Below are 14484 nucleotides of genomic sequence, written 5' to 3' on the forward strand. Positions count from 1 at the left end.
TCTTAGCTAAGATTAACTACATTCTTCCCCTTTGCAGCTGGTTCAGATTCTCTAAGTAAAAACTGTCTTTATGATCTAAGCATCTCATACTGGGAGTGGTTAGATAGCATACCTAAAACAAACTAGTCGTTTACTTTCCTGAGTCTACTCCCTGCAAAATCTGGATTCTTAATTTCTCTCTTAAAGCAAAACTCATGTAAAAGGCTGCTGTAGGCCACATGGAACCTCCCCCCGCCCCCATTCTCTCTGTGAATCCTGGGGATTAACACCTGCCTAGAAAGAAACAAAGGCCACATGGTGTTATTTTTTGCCAGTCCTGGGGATTGAACTCAGGGCCTGAGAACTGTCCTTGGGCTTTCTCAAGGCTAGAGCTCTACTACATGAGTCACAGTACCATGTCCAGCTTTTTCTATATATGTGGAACAAAGGAATTTAACCCAAGTCTTTGTGCATGCTAGGCAAGCATTCTACCACTGGGCCAAACTCCTGTCTCATGTGGTGGGTTTATTATATAACCCCCAATCTTCCACCAAACTTACTCTCATATGCTATAATGTTTAAAAGTTTTCTGTTCTGATCAACGTTTAAGTATGGAGATTCTGTTAATTTCTGCTTGTTGTTGGGTAAATCTTAACTTTTATCTTACATTTTGTTTGGTGTTGCCTGCTGTTTTAGCATTATACTAATGGTTCTAAACCTATGGGTGATTTTCTTTTTCTTATTTTTTTAAAAAAAACTAAGTGTGCCTTAAATTTTTTTGCACAAGTGTGTGTATGTGCGGGTGTGTAAACATGTCTAGAGTAATCTCATTGCAATATGTAAAAACTGCCATTGTGGTGTGAAAATGATTTGCTTTTTGACTAAGTTGTAACTAATATAAATCTTGTGTTAAGGAGTTAGCTATCAAGTGTGCTGCTTGTTAAAAAGAAAAAAAATCTATGTTAATAAAAGCTGTAATGTGAGATGAAGTCTAGCAAACTGCTTTGCCCCTACAGCCTAACTGTTGGTGGAGTCACAGTTAAGTGCCTTGAGACAGGCTAGAAGAAAGAGGGTGGTTTTAAACACAAACCACAAAGCAATTCATCAGATTTGGATACAAACAAATGTGTCTAAAAGTTATGGCATTATTCTAAGTGCTATTTGAGTTGAAAAGTTTCATTGAAAAAGCCTTGGAAAATGAATTAAAAATGGTTTCCTTTGTATATAGAAGGATTTTTTAAAAGTAAAAACATCTTACAAACCCAAAAGGTTCAAGTATATAGCAGATGATATGAATATGTCATGAAGTTCTAGATCTGTTCCCCATGAGGTCATGAAGAGGTGGATGATATAGTTTGTTCCTATCTTAGAGTATCTTTCAAGAGATCTACGGTTGGAGGCTGACAAGGCTGGTCTGGAGGGCTATGACTCTGTTCGTACAGATGTGTATACCCCCAAACCTTTTATTGGAACTCTCTCGTGCTTATTGTTAAGGCTATGGAAATTCCTACTGTTGACTTTGGAGGGCAGATAATAGACAGGTGGCCCACGCCAAAACCCACCACTGATTCCGCTACACTCACTCCAAACCTAGTCATCATGAGGCTCCACCAGCCTCCCTTGTCACACTTTTCCCAAAGACTCCATCAGACTTCAGCAGACTACACCAAAAGATTCCTTTAGATTTCGGCAGTATAGCAGTGTGTATATGTGTGTGTGTGTGTGTGTACACGCATGCATGCATATATATATCAGTGTCAGTTAAGACCCCCATCAGTCTTCTGCAAACCTTGGCAGACTTCGGCAGGTATCAGCAAACTCCTCCCACTCTCATCAGTCTTTGGAAAACATTGGCAAAATCTATTAAACTCCTTGCAAAGACCCCATCAGATTTCGGAAGATTTCGGAAGATTTCGGCATATTCCGCCCCGTCAGATTTCGGAAGATTTCGGCATATTCCGCCCAAAGACTTCCCTCACACTTCGTAAGACTGTTGCAGACTTTAACAGACTCCGCCCAAAGATTCCCATCAGACCTTGGGAGACACGGGCGGACTCTGCATGCTCTGCAGAGTTCTCCGTAAAACTCCTGGTAAAAATTCCTCTGGAAAACTCCAGCAGACTCTTCAGATTCATCTGGAAGACTTTGGCAGACTTCTTTCAGAGATTCCGCCTAAAAATCCAGTCTGATTTGGGCAGATTCCTGCAGATGTGGACAAAGGTAGGAGAGGGGAAGGGAGCGTTTGGCGGCAAGACGCAGGAAAGGCAGCAGTATGTGGGAAGCGCAGCAAGAAGGGCGGAAAGAAGTGGGAAAAGCGGCAAGAAGCAGGAAGGGGCAGGGCAGAGAGAGATGAGAGACAGAGAGACAGAGAGAGGGAGGTAGAGGGAGGGGAGAGGGGGGAGGGGAGAGAGGGGGGATCTAAGAGAGAACGCGCAACCAATTTAGCACGCGCATGTGCGAGCAAGCCAGAACGAGCCGCAGTGAGCAACAAAAGGAGTGCGTGCGCGCGCCATCCTAACGTTCGGGTTCGTTGGTAGTAACAAGTGATGTGCTCCTAGTGAGAGATGGTGGGATTCAGGCGTTTTTATTTACGATGCCCCTTCCACAGGCTCCGCCTCCACGCGGTTCTCGCTGAAGGTGTCCTGGTCCCCTTGCTGTTTGTCCAGGACTGAGAACCTGCTGGTATAAATAGACTCCTTGGCACTTGAGGCTACGCAGAGGGCTGAAGGAGTCCACACGTTCCATCTCTACACAGCTCCTGCCAAAAGTGCCCTGGAAGCCATACTTTTTGTTTGTGACTGAGAACTTGCCGCAACAGTCTCAGATAGCTACTCGGAAAGCCGAACGAGTTCACAGACCCGCCTCTACACGGCTCCCGTTGAATGTGCCCTGGCAGCTATTCTGCTTGTTCCTGATTAAGAACTTGCCGCTTATAGACTCCCTGACACCTCAGCTACGTGGAGGGGCTGCCATAGACCTGCACCATGCCTGTAGACTGACTGTTGGACTTCATAATTTTGAAGCCTCAAACAAGGTACCATGGCTTCATCAGCCATTTCATTTTCCGAAGATGAGGTGCTGCCCCCCAGGGACGGTTGGGAAATGCAGTCTAATCAGGGCCAGAAAAGCCAGGGCCCTTACAGAGTCCGTAGACATTCGAGGGCTGCAGGGAACAGCCAAGGCTGGGTGGAGCAGCCCCCAAAGAACACTTGGTTACCGGGCTGGAATTGGAGGCAGACACAGAATCCTGAGGACAACCTTGGTGGGAATCTGTCCTACAGTGATCAGGCAGAAAACCCTCCAGGGCCCCATCCGCTTCCTGGGTCTCCCACCCCTTCTCCCTGTCCTCCTTTGCCTGTATCTCAGTCCTGTAGCAGCAGCCAGTCTGTGGTTTGTACAGGAACACAGGCATTCCTTGCAGAGCCTGTTCTTGGCAGTATCACCATGCCAACAGCCACACCAGCTGATGATTTCTTTTTGCATGAATCTGTGTCAGATTCTGTTCTGCAAAGTCATGTATCTGCTCAAGGTACTGATCTTCACAATTGTTCCACCTGGGCAGTTTCTGATCTGGGCATCACTAGTCAGACAGGTGCACATATGTGCAATCAGGCTAATGGACAGTGGTTTGAATCTCACTCAGATCTTGCAGTCCAAGATCTTTGTGATTGGGAGCCTTTGCCACGCCGGGAACGAGGCCTCCGAAGGGGCACATCAACATCTGCCTCTGATATCTGTAGTCTAATTGAGCAGGAGGGCTTTGATCAAGGCAACCTCTGTGACTCTTTTCAAGCAGTTTCTGATGACACTTACCTTGCTGATCTGTCAGATCCTGATGTCCAGATGCCGTTTACCCAAGATCAGGATCTTTGCAGCCAGGAAACTGGAGAAGGCCTCATTTTTAACAACAGTGCATCTGGGTTCCACCCTGATGTCCTCAGCTATAATATGTGGTCCGATCCTTATCTCTACAATTCTGCTCAGTTGGCAGACATAGGTCTCCATAACAATGTATCAGAGTTTGATCCTGATCTCTATGGCCAGGCCATGCATGCAACTCTAGATTTCCATTATCCAACTGTGATAGGCACTGATCTTTATGACAATATTACCCAAGCAGGCCTGGATTTCTACAACCAGGCCAGTCAACAAGGCCTTGTTCTCCAGAGCGGTGCATTAGGATCTGATATCCATAGCCAAGCCATCCAGGAATGCCCTGATCAAGGATTCCTCCTTGACCCCACCAGGGTAGATCCTGGCCTTCTGAATCAGGCTACTCAAGAAGACCATGTGTTCCTAAATAATGTTTCTGGGTTTCAGCCTAATGTGCCTTATCACGATACCTGGTCAGGTCCAGATCTCCAGCAATGGGCTGTATTACCAGGCTATGTTCTCCAGAGCAGTGCATCTGAGTTCCAACATGATGTCTATTATGGTACTGCCTGGTCAAGTTGGTATTTACCATGCCAGGTCACAGTGCCGGATGATGTTTTCTGGAGCATTGCAATTGGGCCCCAACCTGATTTCCAGAGCCATCTCATCTCAGATGGCCAGAATATATACAGCCTAGCTGAGATGCCAGGCTTTTGTCCCCAAGGCACTGCATCAGGGTTTGGCCCAGAATTTGATGGCTCAGTTAAGCAGGAAGGCCCTGATTATGGCAACTATTGCCACCCCAACTACCTCTGCCATTCTACCCACAGAGGTTCTGATTTGTCCTGCACTACTATGGCAGGTCCTTATGCCCTAAACAAGACCACTCAAGTAGACCACATTGGAGCTGAATTGCCAGGCTATGTGCTCAAGAGCAATGCACCTGGGTCCCACCGTAATAGCTACCCTGGCCGTGGCCGCAATCGCCACTGCTATAGCCATGGCTGGAGCAATACTAGTCAAACAGGCCTGGATCTCCTTAATGAGGCTGATTTGCAAGGCCTTGCCCTCAATAGTGGGGTATCAGGGTCTCCCTGTGATGGCCATTGCAGTCATAGTAATGGGGCAGGCCCAGATCTCGATAACCAGGCTGATTTACAAGGCCACACCTGCAAGAGCAGTGCATCTGGGTCCCACTGTGATTGCTTTTGTGGCCATACTACTGAGACAGGCCCAGATCTCCATAACCAGCTCAATTTGCCAGGCCAAGCCCTCAGGGGCAATGAATCTGGCTCTCAGCATAATTACCAATGCGGTCTTACTATGAGGGCAGGCTCAGATCTCCACAATCAGGTCGATGTGTCAGCCTGTGCCCTTGTGGACAATACTTCTGGATCCCAAGGCGATGGCCTTGGCCGTAGCCGTCGTCGCCGCCGCCGCCATCGTCGCCGCCGTCGCCGTACTACTCAGGCAGGCATGAATCTCAGCAATGGGGCTGAGTTGCCTGAGTGTGTCCTCAGGAGCAGTGCATCTGGGTCCCATAATGATAGCCAGCACCATAGCCATACTACCCAGGCAAGCGCTGATCTCCACAACCGAGCCAACTTGCCAAGCCATGTCCTCAGAGGCAGTGCATCTGGATCCCACCATGCTGCTGTCCGCTGCCGCCGTCGCCGCCGTCGCCGCCGCCGCCGTCGCCACAACCAGCCTGAATTGCCAGACTCAGGTTCGCCTGGAGGCCACCGCGCTAGCCGCCACCGCCGTCGTACTAAGCGGGTAGTCCGGAGGCTCCTCAGGCCACATTAATTGTCCCTGGACAATGCGTCATAATGTCTGGCAGGTTGTATATCAGCAGTTCAACCACACTGCCAAGACATTTATCCTTACTAGGTGCTGATCTTTGCAACTTCAGTGCCCTACTGGTTCACTTCCCCACAGCAATATGTCCAACTATCATTTTATTCTTTAACAATGTCCTGCATCCTTGATATGTCCTGTTGTGCAATGCTGTATCACCCCAACAGGTACTCCTCTACAGTCAGGCAAAATCATCAAATCCTACATGAGGCAGGCATTCAACCAAGGAAGATCTATCATCCTAAACCACCAAATCTTGTGCTTTCCACTTATGTCACACCCAGTCCAAGTTCTCCACAGCCCAAGTCCAAATCACCACCAAACCCAAACTCCCAGTCCCAATTAGCTAAGTCCAACCTTGCTTTGGCAGCCAGGAAAGAACATCAGGACCCGTCATTCAGAGTCCTCAGCAAGAACATCTCTCCCTAGCCAGCCTGGCCAGATTAGCTGTACAGCAAGGCAAAACACCAAGTATAAATAGGGTGGAAAAATCCTCTGCTGATAGACCACTCTCTAATTACACAAAGGCACTGGGTCCTACCCACACAGCCAGAACAAACCACCATACGATTTCATCCATAGCCAAGCTAAACCAGGAGGCCCTATACTTCATAGCCAGGCCAAATGAACATGCTTTGCCCTTCAGAGACCCCATGGAAGGACAGGCTCTGCCCTTCAGAGTTTTGCTATATTTTGCTTTGCCACAACACCGGCTCCCACCATCTTCAGTCCTGTCTACCCTAGGCTCCATCCTTAATCGTCATGCCACTCAGAAAAGGTGGCCTGGGCTTGATCTCCACTCAGCCCTGCTAGCCTCAGGTGAGCCTTCTCCCTGACCATCGTCCCCTTAATCTAGCCTCACCAGAGACCAAATGTAGGGAGGGAGCAGGTCTCCTTCCCTTCCACACCTGAGTGTGGCCCTCTGTTGAGTGTATTCCATGAACCCCCAAAGCATCAAAAAATCTACTCACTATACTGAATGGGCTCCTCATTTCATAGTTACCTATAGGTCATCAAAGGTTTTCTAAGCCAGGAACCATTCCCCTGAGCATATTTGAAGCCTCTTCACCCCATCACCCAGGCTTCTGCAACTGATGACCCTTGATTCCTGGCTCCTCCCCCAAATGGTTTTGCTTGTGCCCAGAGTTGAGATTTGTTTTCCATGTTTTATTTTTTTGCTATGTATGGATTGTCAAATAAATGTTAAATGTTGGTTTTATTTGTTGTTACACTGAAAGTTTTTTTTTCTTTCTGCTAGGGATTGCACCCAGGGCCTTTTATGGGTTAATAAGCACACATTCAAACACTGAACTACACTGCAGTATATATGGGAGTATTCATTGTGATAAAAATGGCTGTATTTGAAGGATTAAAAGATAGCAGTAGCAAGGCATGGTGACACAGGCCTGTAACCTAAGCAGTAGGGAGGCTGAGGTAGGCTGACCCACAGAGAAAATGGCCAGCATAACTCCTGGAAAACCCTATCTTAAGTCACCTGTCTGGTAGATCTGCTGCTTCATGCTGTTTCTTTAGGGTTGGTAGTTAGCCTTGGGGCTTGGGCTCTGTATTGTTCCCCAGGCCCATGCAGTGGTACTTAACCTGGGCCAATCCAGGTTTTGTTTCTTTTGTTACATTGGAGAATTTTATTTTTTTATCGGTTGTGGAGCTTGAACTCTGGGCCTGGGCATTGTCCCTGAGCTCTTCAGCTCAGGGCTACTGCCCTACCCCTTGAGCCACAGCGCCACTTCCATTTTTCTGGTGGTTATTTGGAGATGAGTCTCCTGCCTGGGCTGGCTTTGATCCACAATCCTCAGATCTCAGCCTCCTGAGTAGCTAGGATTATACTGTGCCCAGCTACACTAGGGTTTTTTTTGTTTCTGCCAGTCATGGTGCTTGAACTCAGGGCCTGGTCACTACTTGGGCACTGTTTGCTCAAGGTTAGCACTCTACTTGAGCCGCAGTGCCACTTCCAGCTTTTTCTATGTATGTGGTACTGAGGAATCAAAGCCAGTGCATGCGAGGCAGGCACTCTACCACTAGGCTATGCTTCTGGCCCCCACTGGAGGAATTTTACCACTAGAAAGGGAATCTAAATTCAAGTCAGCCCTTATGATTTGACAGCAGCTTTTAAAGCGAAGGGGCTTGATGAACTGCTGAGTACAGTGTCACATCTGAGTATGTGGGAACCAAGTAGGGGTCAGTTCCTTTGAGGTGCAGGAAGTCCCAGAAGAAGAGCTGCCAGATATGGCAGAGGCTGTGATTCCCCTGAGAGATAGGAACTGCTCCCTGCAGAGCTAGTCTTCAAGAATGTCCAAGTCTCCAACAAATCCTTACCTAAGAACAGCTTCATTCTAATTACTTTGTCTTTACTTGGTAAGGGGATTTACTATAAAGCAATGAAGGCATAGATATGGAATTTTCAACTACCACCCTTGTTACTTGCAAACAAGATCCAATTAGGAAATGGAACTAAATATTCTTGATATTATTTGAGTAAAGGAAATGAGAGACTTGGAAGGGAGTAGAACCCCTGTTATTAATCTGGAACAGGAACAAGTCAACTTATTCTAGCCAGGAATGCCCTGCCTATAATGGAAGGGACATGTAAATTGGAGACCAGCATTCCTCATGGTCCCAATTCATGCCTTGGTTGTGTTCTGTGCATCTTCTGGGAGCTCTCCTGATTACAGATCAATGGAAATCTCCAGACACAGATTGTTACTAAGTGAAACCACCTGTAACAGATAGTTGAATCCACAATATCTTCTGTAAGTGGTTTTAGCTTCAACAGTAATTCCCATTTCCTTGCAGCCAATTAATTATCAAATATTTTTAGACAGATATGCTTTAGAGAAGAATCTGTGGTCAAAAAAGAGTAAGAAAAGGATTTCTTCTGAGGTGGGGGAGCTGGGCAGAATTGAGTACAGTTCTGGAAACATACTGTTCATAATCTTTTAGATTACCGGTTGGTTGGGACAAGGAACATGATCCCTACAAACAAGAGTCCCATGTCTGGATTTGGACATCTGCATACCCACATGCACATCTAAAACTCAGGTTGAGGACAATGAAAATATCAAGGAGAAAGTAGCTATTGTTATTTTTTATTGTTATTTTTTTTGCCAGTCCTGGGCTTGAGCTCAAGGCCTGAGCACTGTCCTTGGACTTTCTCAAGGCTAGAGCTCTACCACTTGAGCCACAGCATCACTTCCGGCTTTTGTCTATGTATGTAGTACTGAGGAATTGAACCTGGGTCTTCATGCATACTGGGCAAGCACTATACCACTAGGTCAAACTTCAGGCCTTATTGTTATTTTTTTAACCCAATGTTTTCCATATCCAGTTGGAACATCTCTTCTCTGCCTAGGAGAGGGATGAGTGAATACTCCTCTGATAGAATAGCTTGGTTAAATGATTTGGCACATAGAACTTAGCTAGAAGACCCTGAGAGGTGCATAGATTATGATTTTGAAAGAATACTAAGAGAACTCCTAGTCTGGCATCAGGATCCTGATGCTAGGATCAGAATATTGGCTCCACTTTGTCAAGCTTATATTATTCTTCAGGGTTAGGATTGAAGCCTGATCCATTTGTCCACAAATAGCTAGCAGATGTAGCACCTGAAAGGTTCTACCTGATGAAGAAGATAGTGTCCATTTGGCTACATCTGGGGAGGCTTGTGGAGAGGGTAGTAGAAGAGGGGACAATGGACCCTGTTACACAGCTGGCCTTCTTCCTAGGAAGGCCCCATGTTATCATGCCAAGTGGGGTTTGCACTGGGTGGAGGAAGGGGCCATCTAATAGGAGGCCACATATAGATCTTGGAGATCTCCTTCAGGACCCTGATTGTCTCTTGGGTTTGCCAGCAAGGACAGCAGCTGGCAGCAGGATGCAAAAGCTTGGAACCTCAGCGGAAACCTCCAGAGGAGCAGGTATGTTTAGCAAAAGGAGAGAAGGATGTAAGTTTGAACCTTTTGCCCAACTAGTGCCTGAATATGCAAATACTAGAGGAGGCAGAGATAAGCAGCCTGCTCTATTAATGGCTCTACCTTTGTAGGCTATGAGGTGTAGGAAGAGAGAAGAAGCTGTAGGAGATGAATGGGGTTGATGGAGGAAAGAGTGAAGCATGGAGAATGAAGGGAAACAGGCAGGTTGGTCTTTACCTCCTTCAAAAGCATGTATGAATGCTGCAGATTTATCTTTTCAGTGGATTCAAATAAAGAGAAAGCATATTTGACCCAAGTCTTTGGCAAGGAGAGATTCCAGTCAGAAACAAGTAGAAAGCTAGTTCCTGTTGGCTCATGCCTATAAACCTAGAAATTGGGAAGATTGAGAGCTGAGAACTGAGGTTCAAAGTCAGCCTGGGCAGTCAAATACATGAGAATTTCATCTTTCATTAGCCAGCAAAGAATAGAAAAGAAAGGAAATAGAGCAAGAAGTGGAGGTTTGCTTTAAGTAGTAGCCTTGAGAAAAAAAGGGATAGGAAAGGGACTTGGCCCCGAGTTCAAGCCCTAGTACCACTACAAGAAAAAAAAACAAGTAGACCAGGTTAAAGGAAAGTTCTTGAAGCATGGAAGCAGTTTAGATTTTTTTGGTCGGTCAGGGGCTTGAACTTGACGACCTGGGCACTGTCCCTGAACTACTTACTCATGTCTAGCACTCTGCCACTCTGAGTCACTTCCACTTTTCATGGTTAATTGTAGATGAGAGTCTCTCAGGCTTTACTGCTTGGTCTGGCTTTGAACCATGATCTTCTGATCTCAGCCTCCTGAATATCTAGGAGTACAGGAACAGGCCACCAGCACTCAGCTTTCAGTTAGCTGCGTTTGAGTCTGAAAAACTAAAACTGCCAAGTGCTGGTAGCTCATGCCTGTAATTCTAGCTGAGATCAGAGGATCGTGGTTCAAAGACAGTCTGGGCAGGAAAGTCTGTGAGACAGGATCTCTAATTAATCACTAAAAAAAGCTGGAATGGAGCTGTGGCTCAAGTGTTAGAGAAATAGCCTTGAGTAACAAATCTCAGAGAGAGAGCCCAGGCCTTGAGTTCAAGCCCCATGACTGGCACAATATTAAAAAAGCAAGCAAGAAAAAAAAGAAAAGAAACCCTTCAATCAGGTTCTGATCCATGTTCAAGAATGTGTCCATTGAAAAAGAAGGATAAGCAAATTGGCAAGAGTTCCTGGGAAATAAAGGTAAGCATAGCACCTGCCAAAAAGAAGCAGGTCTGAAGGGAAGATTGCTTGCCTGTGGTGGGTTGTGCAAGAGTTAATAAGGCATCTCTAGGAGAAAGCTATGTGACTCAACATCATTTAGGTAGCCATAAGGCCATATAAGTCCTCAAACAACATAGAAGCTCCTTGGACTCCCTAGGAGAAGAAGCAGCACCAAAACAATATGTGTTATGAGCAGAAGAAGGAGCGAAAAACTGCTGTATCATCACTAACAGGAGTAGATACTCTTAACAGTTTTTCTTCCCCAGTGAGTAACAAAGGGTTATAGGCATCCCTTTTGTGAACAGAAAAGAAGACAGCATCCTGTAGTTCATCCTTATCTCCTCCCCTCTAGGTCTGTGCTTTAGTTACCTCCATTTGCCAGTGTGTGGCCCACTAGCTTGCATATGTCCCAGAAAGCAGGACTCCAAATACATGACTGCAATCCAGCCCCCAGCCCACTGAACTGTGTTCTTTACTAGTCCTGACGCCTCAGGAATATTGTCTATCTGTAGGCAGATAAAATAATTGTTTTCATTTGCTTTGGACATACTCCCTAGAATACACCAAGAGCAGCAAGTCAGTTCACTTCAACTTCCCTCTTCCTGGACAGGCACTCTCTGAGAAATGTTTCACTTTCAGAGTTTATTATAAAGCAGAGGCAACTGAGCACCAGTGGCTTACCTCTGTAAGCCTATTCAAGAATCCAGTGGGGAAAAGAAAGTGTCGGAGCTGTTGTCTTAAGCATGAAAAAGCTAAGGTTCCCTGCCCAGGCCTTAAATTCAAGCTTCCGTAGCTTTGAGGGTAGGCATTGCCCATGGTTCATTTTTTTTTCTTTTTCTTTTTTTTTTGCCAGTCCTAGGGCTTGAATTCAGGGCCTGAGCACTGTTGTTGAGATTTTCTCAATGCTAGTGTCCTGCCACTTGATCCACAGCGCCACTTCCAGCTTTTTTTTGTGTGTATGTGGTACCGAGGAATTGAACCCAGGGCTTTGTACATGCTAGGTGAGCACTCTACCACTAGGCCACACTCCCTGCCCTTCATTTTCTTTTTTGCCAGTCCCAGGGCTTGAACTCAGGGCCTGAGCACTGTCCTTGGGGTTTCTCAAGGATAGAGTTCTACCAATAAAGCCACAGCACCACTTCTGGCTTTTCCTATGTATGAGGTACCAAGTAATTGAACCTGGGTCTCTGTGCATGGTAGGCAAACACTCTACCACTAGGCCAAACTCCTGGCCCCCATGGTTTATTTTCTTTCAGGATAATTGAGGTATAAAAACAAATCCTAGGAAGGTACAGACAGGATCACAGAGCTAACCCATGTGTTTTGATAAATGTAAATACTGTCTATTCCCTAGGTTTGGTGCAGCCTACCTTGCTCATTTCCACCAGAGCTGGCCCCAATGTATAATCATGCTACCATGAAGACCACTATAGAGTAATTTACAAGCAGGTCTTGTTCTGCTGCAAGGGTCCTTTTATGAGGTTGTTGGCTGAGGCCATTCAGACCAGGTTGTTGGTGGCTGAGGCCATTCAGACCATGGGACTAAATCTTGTCTCTCACCTTGGAAAAATATGTGCCATCAGCAGTATTATGTCCTTAGGAGAGAGATAGACTTCAGTTCCCCTCAAGATTCATGATTTATATCTCTTGTAAAAATGTGTATACACAGAAGTAAGGACTCAAATCTTGAGATAATGGTAAAATCTAGTCATTTAGCCAGGGTTTTGATTTTCTTTTCAGGCAAGAAAAATAGTAAACTGAGAAAGAAAGGTCATCCGATAGATAAAAAAATCATCAAGAGTAAAATTATCCAAGAAGCCATCTTACCTACAAATATAAAGTTGCTATAGGTTTCAAGCATCACATCTTTATATAGAGTCTTCTGTGAAGGGCTCAGGTATTGCCACTCCTCTTGCGTGAAATCCACAGCCACATTCTCAAATGCTACTAGTTCCTGTAATGACACATTCATTTTATTCTAAATGCTGACCACAGGGTCATGAAGATAGAATATAAGGGAATTTATGATAGGGTTTCCAGTTTATCAAGATAACAATATAGGATGTCTAATTCAGTTAGCTGGTGATCTATTTTGTGGAGTAATCATAATCATGAGAAAAACTATTCTATTAAGTAATAAAATATTCTAACATTAGCCCAAGGATAGACATATAGTACAGTTGAACAACAAAAAGAATCCAAACATGTGTAGGCATTTGATTCATGACAAAGTCAGCACAGTAAAGCAGAGAGAGGAAGATAATTTATTTGATTGGTCATGGGGCTTGAACTCAGGACCTGGACATGAACAGCGAGCTCTTTGCTCAAGGCCAGTGTTCTACCAGATTGACCCACAGTGCCACTTCTGGTTTTCTGGTAATTAATTAGAGATAAGAGTGCTACTGATTTTCCTGCTGCCCATGCTGGCTTTGATCTCAGGTCCTCAGACCTCAGCCTCCTGAGTAGCTAGGATTTACAGGTGTGAGCCATTGGTGCCTGGCTTGCATTGATTATTTTTGAGGTATGGTCTTGCTTTATGCCCCCCTTGCCCTCTCAAATACAGAAAAAGGAGCAAATAAGACAACCCCCCCAAAAAAACAACAACAAAAAATAAATCATCTTGTTTCCATTTTCTGGAGTTCCTTTTTATAAATATTATTTTATATGATCAGATACACATAAGCATTCTGCCTTTGTATTTGAGGAGGATCTTTTTTTCAATAAATGTGAATGGGCTATTGGATATCTGTATGTGAAAACATGAACTGAACCCTTTTCATACACAACAATTAACTACAGATGTGAGAGGTAACACAATTAAGTATCTATATTAAACAGCAACAACAACAACAACAACAGGACTGGGAGTATAGCCTAGTGGTGGAGTGCTTGCCTAGCATGCATGAAGCCTTGAGTTTGATTCCACAGTACCGCCTACACAGAAAAAGCCAGAAGTGGTGCTGTGGTTCAACTGACAGAGTGCTAGCCTTGAGCAAAAAGTGTCCAACAACAGTCCCGAGTTCTAGCTCCGGGACTGGCAACTTCCTTCCCATAAAGGTGTTTTGGGTGCTGCCTACAACACTGAATGATAGTAGCCTGACATTGGATCAAAAAATTTTTAAATGAACTCTATACCCTCTCACCCTCACTCTGGACATCCCTTTTCCTCATCATCCCTTTTAAGACTATTGCAGCCCACTTTAAGTGGGTCACCTGATATCCAGCTTCTTTCTTTGGAATCCCAGCAGGCTCTATCTCCAGGTGATTTGGGGTGGTTCCTTGTGAGAACTTTCTGCTGCCAATTTTGAGGCAGTTCTAGCTTTGAGTTTAGCAAGACAAGATAATAATAGAGAAAATGTTTTCATATGCTTAGGATAGAGGACAAATGCTAAAACAAGACAGGAAAAGAGCTTACATAAATGAGGACTTGTGTTACATTAAATGCATGTCTGTGAAGGCAGGCACCAGTGGCTCATGCCTGTAATCCTAGGTCCTCTGAGGGTAAGATCTGAGGATCATGATTCAATGTCAGCCCGGGGCAGAAAATGCCTGTGAAATTCTTA

General features: G+C 45.2%; 1 protein-coding gene across 1 annotated transcript; it reads left to right on the forward strand.

Annotated features, from left to right (window-relative positions):
- The first annotated feature begins 2064 nt into the window (after window positions 1–2064).
- Window positions 2065–6928, forward strand: LOC150040685 (uncharacterized). The gene is made up of 2 exons (XM_090326126.1): window positions 2065–2199; window positions 2588–6928. Exon 2 carries the CDS (start codon window positions 3019–3021, stop codon window positions 5656–5658), a length of 2640 nt encoding a protein of 879 aa, XP_090182252.1. The 5' UTR covers window positions 2065–2199; window positions 2588–3018; the 3' UTR covers window positions 5659–6928.
- Window positions 6929–14484: the final 7556 nt, after the last annotated feature.

This window comes from Megascapheus bottae, chromosome X (assembly GCF_031878675.1).
Source record: "Megascapheus bottae isolate mThoBot1 chromosome X, mThoBot2.hap1, whole genome shotgun sequence".
In the NCBI taxonomy this organism is placed as follows: Eukaryota; Metazoa; Chordata; class Mammalia; order Rodentia; family Geomyidae; genus Megascapheus; species Megascapheus bottae.